This window comes from Mixophyes fleayi, chromosome 8 (genome assembly GCF_038048845.1).
Source record: "Mixophyes fleayi isolate aMixFle1 chromosome 8, aMixFle1.hap1, whole genome shotgun sequence".
NCBI classification, from domain to species: domain Eukaryota; kingdom Metazoa; phylum Chordata; class Amphibia; order Anura; family Limnodynastidae; genus Mixophyes; species Mixophyes fleayi.
The window spans coordinates 130,555,107-130,577,442 of NC_134409.1; the positions used below are offsets into that span (position 1 = coordinate 130,555,107).

General features: G+C 43.1%; 1 protein-coding gene across 6 annotated transcripts in view; it reads left to right on the plus strand.

The window, feature by feature from the left end:
• The window catches only part of USP19 (ubiquitin specific peptidase 19), a 52,826-nt gene that overhangs the window by 23,339 nt on the left and 7,151 nt on the right, over positions 1-22,336 (plus strand). For 4 of the 6 annotated variants that reach the window (XM_075183555.1, XM_075183557.1, XM_075183560.1 and 1 more), the window contains exons 10-25: positions 421-632; positions 1,328-1,517; positions 1,640-1,773; positions 4,225-4,383; positions 4,576-4,686; positions 7,501-7,611; positions 7,690-7,791; positions 8,925-9,065; positions 10,556-10,674; positions 11,527-11,664; positions 12,028-12,383; positions 13,883-13,990; positions 15,327-15,543; positions 15,730-15,882; positions 16,818-16,981; positions 17,490-17,668. In XM_075183555.1, the coding sequence (XP_075039656.1) occupies positions 421-632; positions 1,328-1,517; positions 1,640-1,773; positions 4,225-4,383; positions 4,576-4,686; positions 7,501-7,611; positions 7,690-7,791; positions 8,925-9,065; positions 10,556-10,674; positions 11,527-11,664; positions 12,028-12,383; positions 13,883-13,990; positions 15,327-15,543; positions 15,730-15,882; positions 16,818-16,981; positions 17,490-17,668 (2,594 nt within the window). The remainder of the gene's footprint in view (positions 1-420; positions 633-1,327; positions 1,518-1,639; positions 1,774-4,224; positions 4,384-4,575; positions 4,687-7,500; positions 7,612-7,689; positions 7,792-8,924; positions 9,066-10,555; positions 10,675-11,526; positions 11,665-12,027; positions 12,384-13,882; positions 13,991-15,326; positions 15,544-15,729; positions 15,883-16,817; positions 16,982-17,489; positions 17,669-22,336) is intronic. The other 2 variants (XM_075183556.1, XM_075183559.1) reach the window with 1 other exon arrangement.

A 22,336-nucleotide genomic window follows, 5' to 3' on the forward strand; every position in this document is an offset into this window, starting at 1 on the left:
ATTTATACACTCGCATGTCAGAATGTTAGTAGTTCACGGTGCATCATCCCATAATACATTGTTTCTGGGGCTCTGCTACACTGTGGAAACACTGCATGCTATGCTCAGACTTGACTGGCTATATTTGCAGTTTATTGGTTCGTTTCTAAGGCTCTGAAACCTGGTCACATGACTCACTCCTAGCCATATGGTTCGTTGGATATCTCAGGATGTTTTTTTTTTTTTTATTAATTCCACAAATGGATATCCTTTGTATATGCCTTTAATATAGATTACTCAGATTATAAAGAAGATAGGCATGTTGGATGTTTTATCAGTGATTGCAATTGCAGGTAGAGGAAAAGGGTCCTAAATTGGGTTTGATTGAGTAGAGGCACAAATTTGCTGCTAAACAGAAACCCTTCTTTCCCCCTTTTTAAGGTGCAGTGGGTGGTGCAAAGGTAGCTATGCCTGCAAGCCCTACCCCCCTTGATAAATCACAGTCTGGTGGTAACCAGCACCCGTTATCCAGCAAAGAGGAGCCCAGAGTGGAGAAGGAGAAACCCCGGGTGGAAGACACTAATCTGGATAAAGTTTCAACAAGGACAGCGGCCGAACACGTCTCCGTGAAGACGGAGCAGCTTCTGGCTTCGGTAGGAATCCCAGCTAGCGGTCCCATGAGATCGAACACTGCAATTATACCGGGGACAATATTTATTTTCATTTTTAATCTTGCGGTATATTAAACTGCACCTACTGCCTACACACTGGGATCAGGGCCTCTGCCGCAATGATGTCATTGGTTCTTGGTGAATTCAGTGCATCCTCATGAATATTGTTTCGGCTACAACATTTGTGTGTGGGCAGCAAGTAGATGTTACATTTTCGCAACAGAATCTGAAACTGTTCAAACCAAGGTAGATGATCCAGAGAGAGTCAATGTGTATGTTGCAGACAATAAGGAGAGCATTTAAAACCTTAGTCTGCTTCTATAGATTACTAACTGCACACAGAATTTGTGTTGGTAAAAAAAAAAAAGAAAAAAACTCTACAGGAAGTATATTTACTCAAGAAGATAGAGGAACTACACTCTTGGGGGTAAAGTGATCAAGCTGTGGGTTTAAAAAAAAAGTGGAGATGTTGCCTATAGCAACCAATCAGATTCTAGTTATAATTTGTTTAGTACATTGTACAAAATGACAGCTAGGATCTGATTGGTTGCTATAGGCAACATCTCCACTTTTTGAAGCCCACAGCTTGATAAATGGTCCTTTCCTCAATTTATATTGTGCTTTTTATTTACGTATAATACCGGAGGAGTATAATCTTCCTTTCCCTTTGCGTTTAGCCCAAGCCAACGTGTATGGTCCCTCCCATGACGCACAGCACTATGAGCAGCGACAGTGCGCAGGCAGAAGAGGAGAAGAGGGTGTGTGTGCCTGGTTTTACCGGTCTGGTTAATCTGGGAAACACCTGCTTCATGAACAGCGTCATACAGTCTCTGTCTAACACGCGGGAGCTACGAGATTACTTCCAAGGTTGGTATCTTTGTGTCCCCCCCCCCCCCCCCCTGCTGTGCTTGGCTTAGTTGTTGCGTGCGACGTTCTTAGCGATTCTACTATTCTGATCATAATTTTTAGTCTTCTCTCAAATTCTCCAGACCATTCATTTGAATCTGAGATCAACTGCAACAACCCGCTGGGAACCGGGGGGCGTCTTGCTGTTAGCTTTGCTGTTTTGCTGAGGACTCTTTGGAAGGGAACCCATCACGCCTTCCAGCCATCCAAACTCAAGGTAAGAATACCCCTCGTCTCCTTTGAAAACCAGCGACATTATAATTTTGTGACAATGTGAATGGATTGTTCTATTATAATCTGTAGAACAACTTTGGAGACCCTTTTACACCCCATTGCTAAAATCATGACGTTTAGGAAAGACTAGAATTTTGTACGTGCAGTTAATCCTTTCTTTTTGGTTTATTGGGATACCCAGAGGACTATGGGTATAAATTCTGCCTCCAGGTGGTCGGACATTAAGGATAACGGATAAGTTACATACAAGTCCTCCTGCAGGCAAGGCCTTGTAGGCATTTCTCAGGAAGTCTGTTTATGCCAAGAAAAACGTAAGAGAAAATGCACAGAGGATGAACAATCACCAAACAGAAATAAATTAGATGACAACCTCACAATCGCAGAAAACATACAACACAAAAAATATGAAGGTGGGAGAAAATATGCCCCCTTCCTGCCAAATAAACTGCTTACAGAGGATTTACAGCCAAGAACAAAACTTACATTGGATGATGCGACGTCCAAAAGCAGGCAAACTAAAAATGTAAAGTTTGTTGGGAAAAAAAAGTACCACCCAGGTTGAGTGAGCAGTGATACTGAAGTGTGAACCTTCCCCTTAACAGAACACACCTTAAAGATAAGCTGTAATGTACAGCGAACAATAGCCATCTCTGGAACCGTCTTTATGAACAGTGCTGCAGCTTGGTGATGTCTTCATAATACGCATTACTTCCCAAGAGTGACGATCCACTTACCAAGGCTGGGAATGAGAGTGTGCAGAGTAAAGTAGAAAGGTGCCACCTTAAGAAGTAAATCGGGAACTGCCCGCAGTGCTGATATTTCATCTTGGAAAATCACCTTCGATAAACGGCCGTCAACTTTGGAATTTTTCTGGCCAAGATAATCACCATAAGGAAGCGACCGTCAGATAAGCAATCTGAGCATCTGGTTTACAGGGAAGCTCCTTCAAGCACTCCTGTGAACTCGCCACCTTAAGGAAAGTCCTTTTGTGGGAAATGGAAGACCCGAGTATGCATCGAAACATGGGCCTTTAGGGAACATAGACTCGAACATTATCATTCAGTTCTTGGTGAAGACAGGCTGTGCTTTAAATGAATGGATTGTGTACAAGTTAATGAAATCACTTGAGAGAGTGCTGCCAGGTCAATTAAGACCACTGTGTATGTGAAAACAAAAGATAGTTGCAGAATTCGTAGCGTTAAAAGGGAATCCTGCACCCCCTTTCATCATTTTCAAAATAGGAGCACCAGACTCGGTTGTACCCCTGGACGGAAAACAGTTTGCATCTCTGGCTAAGAACATAAGCCCTTCTGGGCCAGTCTGGAATAACCACTATAACTGCGATAGGCTTGTGCATCACCATCGTGAGTACACTTGGAGGCATAGCCAGAGGAGGAAAGATGTGTAGTGCTGGGGAACTACAATGACATCTACACCTACTACCAGTGGATCTTATAGAGCTAAAACCCGTGGAACTTTTGAAGTTGTGCCAAGATACCATCCTATCCTCATTCAGTATTTTCCATTTATGTGAGCTGGAGAAGCTTGTTTGAATGGAGAGCCCATTCGCCTGGGTCTACCTGTTCACAACCGTGAGCCAGATCTCCACTCCTGAAATGTGGAGCGCTATGATCACTGGGACATATACTTCCACCTGGCGGCCTCTACCATCGCCTTCCTGCCCGTCATGCTCCCTTGGTGGTTGATGTATGTATGCCAATGTGGTGCCATTGTCTTAAGTTCCACTTTTTTTCTTTTTTTTTTTTTTTTCCAGGACACAAGACTTGATCATGATTCAATGGCTCTTAATGTCCAAGAGCGTCAAGAACTTGGCCTTAACCTAAAACGCTTTAGGCACCAGGTGCCAATTGGGGTAGAAACAATGTACCCACAAGGAGATAGGTCTGCAGTCTGTGTCACAGAAGAATAGGATTGTAAAGAAAATGAGACCTGTTCCATTGGCACTGATGACTGTTCCTGGTGGGAAACTGGGGAAGATGGAACCACCTCTAAGGTCACCTCCATCGGGCTAAGGACCTGCATGCGGGGAGAGAGCAGACACTCGGTACTAAAGTTGAGAGATGATCTCCAGGGAAAGACCTTGGCCTGACATGTCAAAGACCAATCTCAGACAGGACTTCTGGTGGTTGCTTTGACCAACCGGTAAACCTTTTGGCTCGATGTTCAAAGTTGTTCCATCTTGAAGTAGCAGATCCTTGCGAAAAGGGGTTGAGGGAGCTCAAGTCCAAAACTTCTGGGCCACAAAGAGGTTTCAGTAATACCCCTTGAAAAAATCCTATGGAGATGAGGGATAGACTATAGCGGTCTATAGACTATAATATGTCTATTTTTTTAAACGTAATAGTTATCTGAAATACTGTTAATATACAGTTTTATGTAACGTGTGCGTATTCATGTTGCGTTCTCTTTCCAGGCCATAGTTGCCAGCAAAGCCAGCCAGTTCACTGGTTATGCCCAGCATGATGCCCAGGAGTTCATGGCTTTCCTGCTGGACGGACTTCATGAAGATCTAAACCGGATACAGAACAAGCCGTACACAGAGACCGTAGACTCGGATGGGAGACCTGATGAGGTACGTGGATACACGTTTTGGAAAGAGATGAGCAACATTTTAAAAACCGTACCACGGAATACTCAGTCCGCATTGAATGCATTATATTTTTAATATTTTAATATCTATGTTTTGTGGGCACTTTATTTAGGTTATTTGAGGCCCTTTATTTGCTGCAAATCCTGTAACCTTTTCCGTGCTCTCTCCTGGTAGGAGGTGGCAGATGAAGCCTGGTTGCGACATAAGATGAGGAACGATTCCTTCGTGGTGGACTTGTTCCAAGGCCAGTACAAGTCGAAGCTGGTGTGTCCAGTCTGCGCTAAGGTGAGATTATACCTCTTCCACGACCCATCAGTGAGCTGTCCCATAAACTGGCACTTGTTTGACTATTTAGATAACTATCACAGTGGCTCGTTGACTTATTTTCTTTTCCCGCAAACTTCAGCTTTTTTTTTTTTTGCCAAATGGAAAAACTTCATATATATTTCTTTCTCATTCTCCTCTCCTGCACTTATTTTCTTTGGAGTTGACAATAGGGCAAATGAGAGCGGAAAAAGGCCTTTCAAAGACAACTAAACCCCAAGATTGAAATGTTCAGATCTGAACAATAAAAGTAACATGCATTATTCAGTGTTACTCTGGTATTCCTTTGTAGCTCTGTTATGATAGAAATATAGAATTTGAAGGCGGAGGAAAACCTTGTATTTGTTTTTTTTAGGGAAGGGGTTTAGGGGTATATTTACTAAACTAGGGGTTGAAAAAGTGGAGATGTTGCCTATAGCAACCAATCAGTTTCTAGTTATTTAGTACATTCCACAAAATAACTAGACGCTGATTGGTTGCTATAGGCAACATCTCCACTTTTTCAAACCCACCGTTTAGTAAATCTACTCCTTGGTGTGTTTTATTTTATGTAGCCAACGTGTCATTTTAGTAGCCTACCTCTAATCTGTTCTATTAATGTGTTTTTTGGACTTGGGGCCTCCAGAAGCAAAACCATGGCTTAAAGTGAGATCTTATCAGTGACATATAAATCGACAACATAACTTCCCTCTTCCTGCAACTGATACATCTGCTTCCTATACAACCCAGTATTCTACTGGCTCCTCCTACAGCTCGCTGACCTTCATATCACCTGAGGCTATCGCTCCCTTTTCCATTGTTGGTGTCATTACGTCGCCCTTCATTCTATTTTCTGTCTTTGCATTATTTCTTTTTATTTTAATTCCACACTTTCGTCCTTTTTCTCTTTTTTCTTTATATCTCTACATATTTGTTTTAACCCTCCTGAGGTATCGGCCCAGATACAAATCTTTGTATCTAGCAAAAGCCCACAAGTAATATCAGTAATGAGTACATTGAATAAAACCAGACCCAGGACCGACACCCTGCGGTGCTCCAATGGTCACCAGCCCCTCCCCTGAGCTTACACCATTGACTACAACTCTGTCTCATGTCCTTTATCCATTGTACCATCTATCAATGGCTTTCAGTATCTGAATTACTGTAGGGTACTGTATCAAATGCTTTGCTAAAATCTAAATAAGCTGAATCCACTGATCCACCCTGATTGATCACTTTCGTTACAGTGTTGGATTTCTTTGCCATAATCTCCCAATTGTTAAAAAGTTTGGTTAGCACGGTGCTACAAGCACTAATCTTGGTTCTTTGACTGCTCTCGGGTTTATGCCATCTGGAACCAATAATCAACTTTTAATTTTGGGATCTCCAGTGACCTGGTAGTGTAGATGACCTGTTTTAATTTTTCAACAGGCTAAAGAGGACTGTTTGGAAATCCATCAATTCCCCTCATTTGCTTTTTAAAATGTAGTTAACCCCCCCCCCTCCCCTTCCCCCAAACACAGTTGGATTTCATGAGACCAGTATTAAAAAAACATAAAAGTACATTTAAAAACCAAAGACTAAACCTTGTCTAAATATTTTAATTGTCCTTTCTAATATAACCCATCCCATTTTTGATGCATATTTTCTTATCACTTCATCTGGATTCACTTGTTGGGAATCGCTGATCTAGGGGATAAAACAGAACTTTATGGACATTGTTACAAGATAAACATTATTGTATTACATTACTGCCATTCTCCGCTGATATTGCAATATTGTTCTTGAAAAGACTGAGCAGTGTTCTGCTGGTAATGGTCTAGACTTGACTTGTATCCATATTTAATCGTGATTAATGGTTCTGCTTGTGTTGAAAAGACATTTTTTTGTAAGGGTGCACTATATACACTAAAGTATATAAATCTCTGGCCAGTTACGCAGGTTCTCATCAGGGATTTGGTTTCCAGATACTTCAGTATCTACTGTGGCACAAGCTAAACTGATGCTGTTTTCCAAAGCAAAAATAAAGTTTGTTGCCCTTCACCCGCGGCCCCCAGCTCCTTCCTGCTTTGTCAGATGTGTTGCTGATATGTTATTACAGATAGGTGACGCTTTCTTTGATTGTATTGTTTTAAACCCTTTCTGATATTAAGAGTAATGTGTGGCCCTTTTGAAGGTTAGAGGACCACACCATGCGTTCCCTGAAGTGTATCAGGTTGCCCATTACTGACATAGGGGCATCACCCTGGCACTTCATAACTAGTCATCCCTGGGACACTGGGTCCTAGTGAATTGGTGGACTCCATTCCTATGAATATTGGTTCAGTGCACAATATGGCTGCCTCTGCGGTATTCAGGCACCCCGTATCCTTTCATCTGCACAGAGTACATAATTAACACATTGACTACTGTATATTGTCTAATTGTAATGTTATAAATGCACTTATGAGGAATAAGCGATGTACTAAAGCAAAGGATACTGGTTTGCACCTTGATGTCTGTAGCATTGCAGGTTATTTCCAATATCCAGTTTTGTTTTTTGCCATTTGAAGACTTCTTTAAGCTGCGCACGTTTGTAGTCACGTTGATGGCAGTTTTTATGTGACTGCGAATCTGTGATTTGTAGCACTTTGGGAGCTTCTACAACGCCCCAGACTTATAGTAACGTTAACGCTGATGTCTGCAGAGACATGACTAACCGTAGCATAAGACAGGAGTTTCTAGCATAACTACACACAGTCTTTATCACCACATCTCTAATCGTGTCCTTTCCTTATTAAACACTATGTGCTCCAGGTGTCCATCACATTTGATCCCTTCCTGTACTTACCGGTGCCCCTGCCACAGAAGCAGAAGGTTCTCACTGTCTACTTTTTCGCGAAAGAACCACACAAGAAGCCCATTAAGGTGAGACTTGTTAAAGAGCCCAACGAGTTTTGTTGATAAACCTGTGCTGTATATTGGAACGTTTTCTCTTCCTTCCAGTTTCTGGTTAGTATCAGTAAGGAGAACTCTAGCGCTGCAGACGTCCTCGAGTCCATCTCGCAGAGCGTCCGAGTGAAGACTGAAAATCTGAGGCTGGCAGAGGTACGATTTGCTGTTCTCTATATACTCTGCGCATAGGAAGAGTGACGCTCGGTCATTTTCATTTGATAAATTATAATTGGACCACCCCCAAAACATATCATGAATAATTATTCGTTGATGCATTAATAATTACCGCTTTCACAATTTAATTATTGTTCCATTAATATTATTATAATCTATTACATTTAAGGATGATCGTTGGTACTGTGTTGGGGAATGGAAATGTGATCGCAAACTTGTGTTTCTAACAGACACCTAGACAAACATTATTAACTTTGTCATCATCATTTATATAGCGCCAACCTATTCCGTAGCGATTTACAATTGGGGACAAACACAGTAAACTAATAAACACACTGGGTAAAACAGACAAAGAGGTGAGAGCGCCCTGCTCGCAAGCTTACAATCTATGGGACAATGGGAGATTGACACATGAGGTTAAGTCTACATTTTACATTGCGGCCCAGCCAGACTGCAAAGGTGAAAGTGACTCATAAGCTAAATGATCCTGTCACACAGCAATGGTGGTCAGGGGGTAGTTGTCTTGTGTGAAATTGTGTAACAGGTGGTAATAGGGTAATGTAGTGAGGTTAAGAGGGTGGTTGAGGAATATTATAAGCTTGTCTGAAGAGGTGGGTTTTCAGAGAACGCTTGAAAGTTTGTAGACCAGAGGAGAGTCTTAGTGTGCGAGGGAGAGAATTCCATAGAGTGGGTGCAGCCCGAAAAAAGTCCTGTAACCGGGAATAGGAGGATGTAATGAGGGTGGATGAGAGGCGCAGGTCTAGTGCAGAACGGAGATGGCGAGTTGGGAGATATTTTGAGACGAGAGGAGATGTATTTTGGTTTAGCATGCCTTGCAGACATCAATGTTCCCTTATGTAAGGATGATAAAGCCAACTGTAGAATAGAATTTTTGTTGTTTCTATATATTGTAAATATTAGGTATGTGCTGCTAAAGTGCGACCTGTTCTGCTTGGCTAAATCATCTGTAGGTTAGGAACAGGCCACTCCCACTTGGTTTGAGAACATGCGTTGCGATTGAACGTATAACCATATTACCACATTTACATATGACCCCTGCTCGCTAATGTACTAGAGTTGACCTACAGATGGTGTTTCTGGTCCTCCTATAGGTGGTGAAGAATCGCTTCCACCGCTTGTTTACTCCGTCATGTTCTGTGGACTTGGTCTCCTCGTCTGACCAGCTCTTCTGCTTCGAGGTTTTGTCCCCAGAACTCGCCAAAGAACGCGTTGTTGTGCTACAGGTCGTGCAGGTAATCTCCAGCTCTCGACCTCTTTACGCTGTCTTGTCATTGATGTACCTTGTTCATGGTTATGATAGTTCATCCAATGTAGGGGTTTGATCATTAGTGTCCATTGTTTACCAAAACATTTATGGCTGCATGAAACCATTTTAGAACAGGTGGTTCCATGCAAGCTCTTCAGGCTTTATTCTCAAGCTTTCAAAAGTTCCCAGGAGATATTTAACCAGAGGGGTCATATTTCAGAAATTTCAACAAGCAAATTAGATTCCTGGACCTTTTGAATTTCTGATAACTGCAGCTGGTCATCTGGTATTTCTACACCTATAATTTTGTGACACCCCAAGAAATGGGGCTGGGTATGATACCGCAACTACCACAACGCCGACAACCGTTTACCCGACTTCAGAAGTGCAAAGCTGTCAATCAAAATGAAGATGCCGGAAGCAGAAAGTCATGTGTCTTTCCAGGATGACGCTATTAGTACTGTTAAGAGAGTAACACAAGGAGGCGGCCGATGTACAAAGTAGATGCCTTAGTAGAAAATATTGTACATCCGCTGCCTCCTTGCATTACTCCGTTAACACCCCGCATAATAGTATCGACCTGGAAAGTCACGTGACTTTCTGCTGCCGGCATCTTCATTCCTCTCGTTTGTGGCTGGTGGTGATTTCAAACCTTCGGGCTTAGCAGTGTTTCATGATTGACAGCTTCGCACTTCTGAAGTCTGGTAAACTGTTGTCTGAGTTGTGGTAGTTGTGATAATGACTACCACAAGAGAAGTGTTGGGCACAAGGAGAGAATTATGAATAAGCTAGTTTCCATGGCATTCTTGCAAATATATTACTGTGAAAAACCAAAAGCAATTGTCTAACTAAATGCCCATTTAGTGACAGTCCTCCAGTTAGATTCATTTAGTTTCCTAAAAACACAGAATTTCCACAATTCATAGTTTGTTTTTTTTTATAATACAGCATGGGGAATTGGTAAAACCATTAAATGTCTGTAATTCTGGAAGTTTAAAATTTGAATGTGTCCCTGACATCTAGCAGCCAGGAATGAAAACACAATGGCAAAATAGCCTTCCTGTCTGGAACATAAACAGACATTGTCACACCTAAATAACTCCCAGAGGTCAGTGGGAGATAGATCCATGACTAAATTCTGTGAGCAGACTTGATAATACCCATTATAAAACCTAAGAAAAACCTTTCAGCATTTTGCATCCATCCCATATGTACATTAGACATATTGGCCTCAGTGTGTCTTTAAAGTGTGATTTAGAAGTCTGATTGGTCAGGTTTTGAACAGTGTCAGAAGTGACTTGAAGTTTAGAATTCACAGACTGCTGTGGATTATCTGTAAAGTTCCAACTGTTATTCATCAGGGAAATACTTAAAGCAATTTATTTCTCTTGTGGTCTCGACTAGTCTCTGCGCATGAGTTGCATATTAATCTATTCCCTCCGGGAGTTAATCTGCATCTTTATCCTCTCCACCCAGCGTCCCCAGGTACCTAGCGTCCCAATTACTAAATGTTCTGCGTGTCAGAAGAAGCAGCTGTCTGAGGAGGAGAAGATGAAGCGATGTACCAGGTGCTATCGTGTCGGATATTGCAACCAGTGAGTCTACAGTGTCCTATCGTCACATTTTATATCACATTGCCTACACTTACCGTGAGCAGCCGTTTGTCACGCTGAGCCAACCTTCAGGAGAATGCGGACTACCAGTTTACTAGGAATCAGTGACGTCACTGAGGTACGGGGCACTTTGTGCCTCATGCTTCAATTAAGTCACAAGTTCCAACTTGAAGACTGCATTCTCATGAATACTGTTACAGCTTGAAACGCATCGGCCTCCGCTGTGTCTTGGCAATGGGTGCCCTTTAAGTCGTCTTTACCAAAACAGCATGTAAGCACCCTGTATAAGGTTATTCTACAGGTCATGTGATCAGTAGGGAACGTTGTAATAGTGCTGTTATAATCCATAAGTGGCCTAGTGGTCAGCACTTCTGCCTCACAGCACTGGGGTCATGAGTTCGATTCCCGACCATGGCCTTATCTGTGTGGAGTTTGTATGATCTCCCCGTGTTTACGTGGGTTTCCTCCGGGTGCTCCAGTTTCCTTCCACACTCCAAAAAACATACTGGTAGGTTAATTGGCTGCTATCAAAATTGACCCTAGTCTCTCTCTGTCTCTCCCTCTCTGTCTGTCTGTTCCCCTTTCTGTCTCTGTGTGTGTCTATATTAGGGAATTTAGATTGTAAGCTCCAATGGGACAGGGACTGATGTGAATGAGTTCTCTGTATAGCGCTGCGGAATCAGTGGCGCTATATAAATAAATGATGATAATGAAGCATAGATGTAGGCAGGATTGTTGTGTAACGCGACTTTGTGTTTGTTTCCGATAATCTGTACAGTTGACAATGATCACATTTTTCCTCTGAGTAAATACAGCTCTCGTACTTTCCCTCAGGATCTGCCAGAAAACTCACTGGCCTGAACACAAAATTGCGTGCCGACCCGAAAACATTGGCTACCCCTTCTTAATCAGCGTCCCCGAGTCGCGTCTGACGTACTCCCGCCTCGCACAGCTGCTCGAGTGTTACGCCAGGTCAGCGCCTTGTCCCGTAATGTGACTTGCAGAGTTCTAGGTCTGCAGCTTTCTGTCTACGTGCTTCACTAGGTTGGGGCTAGCAGCGGACCTTTATATAACGTGTGTAAGGGGTATGATACATTGTAATGATTGTGGACATCTTGCCTTTCGTGATGCGTGCTTATGCAGCTTTTGTGAAAGCAAACGTTTAGTGCATAAACTGTTGTTAATGTGGTGTTAGAGGTCCTGGACCATATAGCCACTTATTAAAGACATAAAGAATAATTATGCTGTCGTTTAACGAGCCGTAGTCACTGCAGGTCACACTGGACATGGCGGTGTTCTTCTGTCTTATTAAAGCATGTTTGTCTCTTCCTCTAGGTATTCAGTCAATGTTTTCCAGCCTCCATTTCTCCCTGGGAGGGTGTCCCCTGACCACCAGCCGCCTCAACCACTAAATCCAGAGAAGCCGGATTCCACGTCCCAGGCCAGCTGCACGGTTTCAGGGGAAGCTTTTGGGGACGACAGAGACTCTCACACCGTTCAGCAGCCTTCTCAGTGTCACTCGCTGCAGCCGGAGGCCGGAGACGCCAGTGTTCGGGGAAAGAGCTGCGCTGACCGGCACTCGGTGGTCAGCACGGACTCGGGTTTCTCTGAGCAATCCACAGATACCATCAGGGAGTTTTGTTCAGGGGGAGAAAAAGAAACAACCTATGAAAAATCGGTCAAGCCTGAAGGTATATATTATCTGTATAATGATCAGTGTCCTGATATAGTGTTAGTGTCTTCACAGGGTAGATTGGCCATTTTGAGGAGATGGCATAAAAGCGATGCCAAACTGGAAACGCAATATTTTATGTTGCCAGGTTAATTGCACTTGTACATTACCTTGCATGATATAGCGGCACCGTTTACATTGACACACAATACAGAAGTTGCTCACTGGAAGCTTCCATATATCTGCCAAAGTCTGTCCTACCTAACCTAGTCTCAGAATAGTCCCGTTGAGACTGTATTTTTTTATTTTTTATTTAAAAACTTTTACACTTAAACCAGACAATCAGATAAAAACCGTTTCATTTCCATAGTATTCTTTCAGCTATACAGCACCGTATCGCTTACTTGGTTTGCTAATTATAAGTTGGGTAAAGCATCATGTAAGCCGTTCAGATCATCAGAATGGCCACAGCAGCACAGATTATTTTAGCAGATGTGTGTGCTGGTGTAGGCAGTGTCCTGTCCAACTGAGGTCAGGACTGCATGTGACAGGGGCAGTGACATGATGGGAGGAGGGGAATGGAGGCAGCAGGAAGCCACAGACTGAGAGTTATATAGTAGAAGGAGCAGGGTCCCCAGCAGCACAGAGTATATCAGGAGATGAGTGATGTGTTAGTGAGGACAGGGCTGCATGTGACAGTGACATGATGTGAGGAGGGGAATGGAGGCAGCAGGAAGCCACAGACTGAGAGTTATATCGTGGAAGGAGCAGGGTCCCCAGCAGCACAGAGTATATCAGGAGATGAGTGATGTGTTAGTGAGGACAGGGCTGCATGTGACAGTGACATGATGTGAGGAGGGGAATGGAGGCAGCAGGAAGCCACAGACTGAGAGTTATATAGTGGAAAGAGCAGGGTCCCCAGCAGCACAGCAGTAGTGAGCCTCTTGTCAGTGATTCAGGAACATTGTGATGTCAAATGCACCCATGTAAATGTTTTCTGTATATCCAACTTTCACATCTTTTTCTACCACTGTCAATTGTAGATCTGTCAGTCATATGCTGTCTGTAGTCGGCAAATGCCACGGGCCACTGCAGGCACCAAATAAATGTTACAAACAAGGCACCGTAACAAAACAAGAAGACTAATGAAAACCAGGCAGTATACCCAGTTACCTTGGAGAGAGCAGTAAATGCAGCTCACTCTTTATGTGGCAGGCTCCAGGCAGGCTTCCAGGAGCGCTGTATGGTTTAGAGGAGCTCTCTACATCCAGAGCTGTCCATCTGCCCTGTGCTGTCTCTGGGATCGGCTCCCTCTATGCCCAGCGCTCTGGGTGAACCTCTCCTGGGGCTCAGCACATAAAACCACGCTAGAGTAAACACACTCTTGGGCAAACTGCACCTGGAAACACATTTTTTGCTAAAGCAACAAGATTACCTCCAAATACCCTGTGCCAGGTTCTATTTAAGATGAAAGTTTAAACGTTTTAGACACTAATTAAATGCTTCGCTCGTTTTTAGCCGCTGTCCCCGGTTACCAGCAGCCGGAGTCCTCCAGTTCCCACGCTGCCCTGTTCTACATCAATCACATCGACTCCTCTGGAAGAGAGATGAAACTGGACGATAAAGGTTTGTCTTGTTGTCTGTGGCCTAGATACACAAGGATGAAATACAAGTGGGACCTGGATACTGTTCTGTTTCTTCAGCTGTCTGACACAATTGCTTATTTTATCTTGATGGAAAACGAGCCCTCAGTTTCTCATGTGGGTAGTTGGGGGAAGCTGCCCAGCATGGGGTATTGGCCGTACCACCAGAGGGTTGGACAGTAGGCATAGAACAGAACTGTGCAGCCATGACACTACCGATAGTTGTCTGTGGTCAATGGACTATATTAGGATACAACGACACCTATGAATTCACAGTGTACTGACACATTGGTTATTAATGGAACTCATTTTATTATTGCATTTCATCTGTTTCACATAAAAAACCCAAACCCTTTTTAACTGTATTAGTATTTTGTTTATTTTGTCTAATATGCTAATGATATAAATCCTCTTAAAAGTATTAATCAACATACGTTTAATTCTCCCCAGCAGCTTGTGCTGCTTGTTCTGGGAGTAATCGCATTTTCACAGAATCTTTTTGGTGTATTCGTTTTAGTCTGGTAAATATTTTCATACTACACTTTGTTCCTAGCTACTTTTTTTGTCGATTCCCATTGTTTATTTGTGTTTGCTCTTTAAATGTGTAGGTAGTTGTTAGTTTGTGATATTCTTGGTTTGAGACACAAATAAGACTATACATGGTATTTTTCTAGGGAATTTTAAGAGTGACCCCAAACTTTAGAGCCTAAGGAAACAGGCAGCATTTAATGTTAACGTAGTTCTGTTTGGCTGCTGTAAGTGGGTTCAATACAGTTTAATAGTCACTTGATATGTGAACCATTCTTGATCTATGCACAAGCTGTACTTTTTACAATAGGCTCTGTTTAGGACCTTTTCAGTGAAATGTGTGGGGTTAATCTGTTTGCCTTTTCTTCTATGTGAGGTATGTTAAGAGCAGGAGTAGACAGAACCTGTAGACAGTCTGATTTAGACTGTTCACAAATCTAGACCGGATTGTCGCTGACCAGTTATTTAGAAAATTAGAACTTTCACAACGCAACTCAACACTGCAATAGAAATGGCCACAAAATGTCTGTATAAAACCTTCCGTACAGACCGCTTGTTAATTTAGTGATATATTGCTTCCTTTTCTAAAGTAACACTACAGAAAAATGGCAGCTAGGTATTTCCATGTACATCTATTGTGCTTTTTGTATTTTTGCCTTTATACACAAGCAGAGACTGGCATTCTAGGGAGGGTGGCGTTATAAACGGTTGACAATATGTACCTGGTGATAAGTGAGGGTGGGTGATATGAAGGGGGAGCTCTGTATTAACCCTTCCCCTGCACGCCACAGGCGACACCGCGCTGGACCTGACGGATGACTGCTCACTTGCTCTGGTCTGGAAGAACAACGAGCGGATGAAGGAGTTTGTGTTGGTTGAGTCGAAAGATCTGGAGTGTGATGAGGACCTGGGGTCTGCGAGCGAGGCGGCCAGGGTCGGCCTCTTCACCCTGGAGCAGTGTCTTAACCTCTTTACCAAACCTGAGGTCCTGGCCCCGGAAGAAGCCTGGTGAGAGCAACGTAGAGATCCGATAACTAACGTCCGCCGCTCGATAAGTGCTTACTATTCAGTGTTTTGATCCGCGTCTGGCAGTGCAGTCTGAGAGCGAGCCTTGATGTTATATTATAGTACGACATCGGCCTCTGTGAAGCCTGATACAATTATTCACTGGATTTTCTGTCTCTTTCCCCCAAGGTATTGCCCCAAATGTAACCAGCACAGGGAGGCATCAAAACAGCTCATGCTGTGGCGGCTCCCAAACATCCTGATCATCCAGCTGAAACGCTTCTCTTTCCGCACTTTCATCTGGAGAGACAAAATCAATGACCTGGTGGACTTTCCAGTCAGGTAAGGAGCTTGTCATCTGCTTCATAATGTCCACCAGCCTCGCTCTCTCATCTAACAGTGACAGCCGTGAGACTGGGCAGTTCCAAAATAATACAGATTTGATTGTAGGAATGTAACAATAGGTATGTGTAACTGAGAGAAGACAGAGATTCTGATTTTACACAACCTCTTTTTACCAAACAGTGCGCTGTTAAACACCGAGATGGGAACATTGGCCAAGAATTAAATCTTGATCTGATTTTTTTTTTTTTTTTTTTGTCCAATCAGCAATTTTTATTCAGCCGGTTTGGATAGAACATGAATCAATATAGACTTTGTTAGAATCTCAAAACAAGCCAATCGCTTCTCTTATATCTAACCACCATCATTCATTCGTTCACCTTTTATAAATGCAGGTCATGTTCTTCAGTTCACTTTAAATGGTGTTTTGAAAAGCAGCGGCTTAAATTTTGAAACGTCACGATTTGTGGATGAGCAGGTACTTCCGTTGTCATTACCGTCCTATGTGCAATTCTGACGACCCTGAAGGTGGCCGTACCTGCAGATCCGGTGGGTCGGAGGGCAGACTGAGCCACCCGATTATATAAATGGGTACTACTTCCTGGTAGTTACCTGCTGCCGTGTCACATATTTATATTTCAATACACAGAGATTTCAGAATTTCACATGTGACAATGTTGGGCTTATTTGGGCCAAGGTGGAGGATCCGCGGCTCTATAGTCACGTTTAGCCGGAGAACAGTCAGTAATTCTTTCAGTCTCCTGAATTCATTATCTATTCAATAAATTAGTAGTATAGCACAGGTGGTAACATTATAAACTAGACTGTTATTCCTGGAGAGTTGATCAATGGAAACAGATGGGATATTTGGTTACAATGTGGTTCTGTACTAGTGTGTTGTACGTTCTTTAACCTTCTGTGTAACGACTTTACAGGGGGCTGGACCTCACCACGTTCTGCATTGGACAGAAAGAGGACCACCAGAGACCGATCTATGACCTCTATGCCGTCATCAACCATTACGGGGGCATGATTGGAGGACACTACACGGCTTACGCCAGACTCCCTAATGATAAAAACAGCCAGCGAAATGACGTGGGTAAGTAACGTTTTGTTTTCTAATAACGGGAAAGTTCTGAATGCGAGTCCAAAAAAATATAGTTGTTAGAAGTTCCAATACTATTGTCATAATACTGTGCTCTAATAATATACATTCGACTGTTCATATCTGTAATTTAATTTGTGCAAAACTTCTAAAAGTTCGCTGTTTGCTTTCAAATGTTGGTAAAAACATCACTTCTATTTTCAATGTATTTGATTGCTATTCAATAGCTAATGCCTTTAATTTTAAAGTCAGACTCTTATCGCCCTCTAGCTAGATAGATGTAGTTTGAGAAATTCTCACCACCCAATCCATAGCAATGGTACCTTCTCATGCTGCTGGTGACGCTTGCAGCTGATTGGTCGGCTGCCACTGTCGGCCATTTTTTTGGCCTTATATGGATAGGTTGCCGTTTACTGAATTGGTTCCGCCCACTACGCAGCTACCTTTTTACTGGCGCTGTGGCTTGCAGTATAACCGTCTCTAACGTGCTGCTTTTATTTAGGCTGGCGGTTGTTTGACGACAGCACGGTGACCACAGTAGACGAGAGCCAAGTGGTGACGCGATACGCCTATGTTCTCTTTTATCGACGGCGGAATTCTCCTGTGGAGAGACCATCGCGGGGACACCCAGGTGATCACAGAACGGACACGGGAGCGTCTACCGACGGGGCTGCTAGTCAGGTAAGAGGCAGATAGTGTACGGTACAGTCATCCATTCTGGTTAATGTTCAGATTCTGTCTATGCACAGCTCAGCTTGCTGTATAGAGGAGCAACTTCCCTTCTGGTTGCATCATTAGTAGTGCCCCTAATTAGAGGGTGGACGGTTCAAACTATTTGTGTTGTAAAATATAATTGCTCTCCTGCTAGTGCTCATTTTGCCCAAACATTGCCTTCCACTAAGCGGACTGATAAATAGTGGGTTTCAGCGTTAGTTACAGAAGCCTCCCAGGTACAGAGATAGAGTCTGGACACTTGTGTCAAACAGTTTCCATTGATTGCTAAAATACAACAGTGTCCACATTGCGCGTATTGTAATAACTTTCCAGGTGTGCGATGGCCGGATGTAAACAGGTTTAGAGAGGTTTCAATGCGCGAGGATCAGTACATGGAAAATACATCAAAAAAGGCTTTAATGCGTTTAGTAGTACTCCAGTCAATGTGTGTAACACTCTTGAATTTGAAACCTGTGTAATTATATAGCCCCTTTCAGTGCAGTTTAACTCTGCTCACATACCGAAAAGACGAAAGTATCCACAATTACGCCTGTATTACTGCAAAAGAAAAACATTTGCAGTTGTTTCTTGACACAGGATTGTTGTGTACATGGCTGTTCACTTAACGCAGATCAGCTCCCTCACACACGACTGGTAAAGCCTTTTCCAGGGCACCTCTACGGTTATCGAGTTATTGTTCCCCGAGATGGTCCTGATTGAGCCATTATCCAGGCACCTGCACCTTGAATATTCTCAAATTAAACTAGCCTTCTGTTTTGTCTTCACAACCACATTGGGTAATCTTGATGGCAAGGCTCATCCAATCAGCACGGTCATAACAACCTCTGCAAACCCGGCTACAGACTGTAGGAAAGAACGTGACGACCCCACAGTGCTTAGTAGTTGTTGTGAATTGTTTTATTATGTTGTGTGCATGTTAGGGCTCAGTGTTGATGATATATCAGTATAAGGCATTTTCAATAGCTGCTGCCAAGAATATGTGAGAATACACACTTTGTATTACAGTGAAAATAGGACAAATCTAACGCATGGCAATAACTTTTTTTTTTCCCCCAACTGAATTGACCTTTGTTACACTGTATGACTTTAGGGATGTTTAAAGTAACTCTGCTGTATCTTGGATAACAGTGACTTAAATGGGATATTGTGTAGAAAGCCTTATCTGTTAACCCTGAGCTCACTAGTTGGACCCTACATAACCAAATCATGGTATTAGTTTGTTGTTTAGCTTGAATTTTAGGGTCTGCAATTGCAAAATGTCAGTTGAGTTTTATAATGATGGTCATCTGATCCCTGACTTATTTCCACTTGTATGCGGAATCCTGTATACTATTTATCTCGCTGCAGGAAATTAAAGGGTTTTATAGTGACAATACGGAGTATTAGCCCCATTCCCCTCGCTTAATGCCAGTATACCTGGAGGGATTTTCAGAGTTGCAAAATGAACACACCACTATTTCCAAAATGGCATTTGTGACAGTGTTGCCGGTCTTACATTTGTAAGATGCTGCCAGGAAGTTAGGGAAGTAGTTACAAGTCTATGGTTTTATTTGTTTTTTTAACATATGTGCAAATAGCTTATTTTTTGCAGCAATATCCCATTTTAATGCCATTTTTATGTGGTATGCAAAGCTGGGAGGATCATCTTGTCTATTATTTATTTTTATTTTCTTTTATTGAAGTTTGCGCTCGCTCAATTTTGAACATCCACTTTTTTTTAATATCCGGAATCTGCGCATCAGCGATTCTGTTGGACGTGTACAACTGCCACCTTATATTGTCATCACCTTACAGCAATCTGTTACATGGTTATGATGCCTGTGTACCATTTATTTAAGGTTAGGGCATTTCGATAAGGCCTGGGTGATGTATGTATTTTAGAATTTTAAACGTAGGAGGTTTCTTTACTTTTTTTTGGAATTCTACCAGTGTCAGCCTAATATGGCCAAGTCCTTACACTAGTCTTGATTCAATCATAGCTTATATTTTAAAAATAATTATTGCTATGCATTTTACAAACTGTTTGCACCCCAAACGTTATAAAAAAATTAGGAATCACCTGAGACAAGTCTATGGGAGAGGGGAGTCTACAACAGTTGGTCTTTGCTCTGGTATAATTAGATGTGCTTGTCCCTCTGTTAGACCTCATACTGCAAACAAGACAATGTGTCCTCTGCACTATTCATCAGCAATATGTCACAGAACATTCTATTTGTATTAAAGTTCACACATGCAGCATTCTTGGTGCTATATGGGTTTCCTGGGCTTAGAATTAATTTGATTAAGTCTGAACCGCTGAGTACGATTATTGGTAAGGGAGAAATCTGTTGTCTTTTTTTAAAAAAAGAGGGAAACCCCTTTAATGGTTGTCAGTGTTTCCTATTGAAAGCTGAATGTCTCCTAACATGGTTGTGGCATTGTCTGATTGTTTCTGAAATGCTTGTGTGGCACTAACTACTTAAGTCTTTTTTTTTTTTTCTTTTTCTTTTAAATTGGTTTCAGCTACAGCAAAAATTAGATTTAAGAACCAATACGTAGATCTCCGTTTCTCTTTATTTTTAAAGCCACTCAAAACAGAAGGCTATTTTCATTGGCAATAAATTCTCAGATGATAATGGGAGATATTAAGGACCTTTTTGTGTTTTTGTGGATTCACCACAGCTGTCAAAGCATATCTTAGGGTTAACAGGAAATGGCAGGACTGTGTTCGTTCGCTGGGTATATGGGAATATGACATGTAGACAGTATTGACCTTGAGCTGAGGAGACAAAGTCTGTTATTCAACAGGCACGGCGCTGTTAGGGTGTTATCTCAGCGGCAGGGCATAGTTTACTGAGCCACCCAGGCGTCGGTGGGGGGCGATAACTCTAAAACACCATTAGAGCCAATTTGAAGATGTATATTTGTGAATGCTAAGTGTGTCTGTATATGTTTCCATAGCGTAATGACATTTAAGATTGATGACCTCTCGTTCTTTGAATTCAAAAAGCAATGGACAAAGGAAACCTAAACTAAAAGGTGTTTTTAAAAGAGTTTCATGAGCTGAGCTAGAGATATCTCCGATGAAGTTGTGACTCCCTCTCCCTGCGTTTTAAGTGGGCAAATTAAATGGCTGGCTCTTGGTGATATAGTGCTTGTAAAAGTGTAGATATAAAATGATGCAATATATAAGCAAAGTATTTTCACATTTGTCATAGCTCACACAATGAGCTTAGTGGTCCTTTAATAAGGAAGGGATTGGTGGATGTATGATACAAATAGTTAGGTATATAGATTGACATAGAAAAATCCTGTTATTGTATGTGGATCTTTGGTTCCAAATTGGTCTATTGGAGTGTACCCTGGGGTCTCTAGGATATGGGGGTATTTCACTTTGGGACTGTAGAATCTGGAATATTCCACTATGGTTCTGTAGGAGATGGGTGTTCCACTCTTGGCCTGTAGAAGATGGGGGCGTTGGGGGTGTTCCACTCTTGGCCTGTAGAAGATGGGGGCGTTGGGGGTGTTCCACTCTTGGCCTGTAGAAGATGGGGGCGTTGGGGGTGTTCCACTCTTGGCCTGTAGAAGATGGGGGCGTTGGGGGTGTTCCACTCTTGGCCTGTAGAAGATGGGGGAGTTGGGGGTGTTCCACTCTTGGCCTGTAGAAGATGGGGGAGTTGGGGGTGTTCCACTCTTGGCCTGTAGAAGATGGGGGAGTTGAGGGTGTTCCACTCTTGGCCTCTAGAAGATGGGGGAGTTGGGGGTGGTCCACTCTTGGCCTCTAGAAGATGGGGAGTTGGGGGTGTTCCACTCTTGGCCTGTAGAAGATGGGGGCGTTGGGGGTGTTCCACTCTTGGCCTGTAGAAAATGGGGGAGTTGGGGGTGTTCCACTCTTGGCCTGTAGAAGATGGGGGAGTTGGGGGTGTTCCACTCTTGGCCTGTAGAAGATGGGGGAGTTGAGGGTGTTCCACTCTTGGCCTCTAGAAGATGGGGGAGTTGGGGGTGGTCCACTCTTGGCCTCTAGAAGATGGGGAGTTGGGGGTGGTCCACTCTTGGCCTGTAGAAGATGGGGGAGTTGGGGGTGGTCCACTCTTGGCCTGTAGAAGATGGGGAGCTGGGGGTGGTCCACTCTTGGCCTGTAGAAGATGGGGAGCTGGGGGTGGTCCACTCTTGGCCTGTAGAAGATGGGGGAGTTGGGGGTGTCCCACTCTTGGCCTGTAGAAGATGGGGGAGTTGGGGGTGTCCCACTCTTGGCCTGTAGAAGATGGGGGAGTTGGGGGTGTCCCACTCTTGGCCTGTAGAAGATGGGGGAGTTGGGGCTGTTCCACTCTTGGCCTGTAGAAGATGGGGGAGTTGGGGGTGTTCCACTCTGGGCTTGTAGGAGTTAGGGTTGGAGCACTTGGGGTGTTCCTTGCTGCGTCTGTAGGGGGTGGGAATTTGGGGTCTTCCACACTGAGTCTGTCGAGGACGGGGGAACCTGTACAGTTGCAAGCTATACCAGTAAAGGAATAGGGGAAATGAGATGTTCCAAACTGACCTTGCAGTGTAATAAGCTCTTACTAAGCATTCGTATAGATAGTTGTTACATGCCATGATATTCAGTGTCTGTGCTTGGCAGATGGTGCTACATAGATG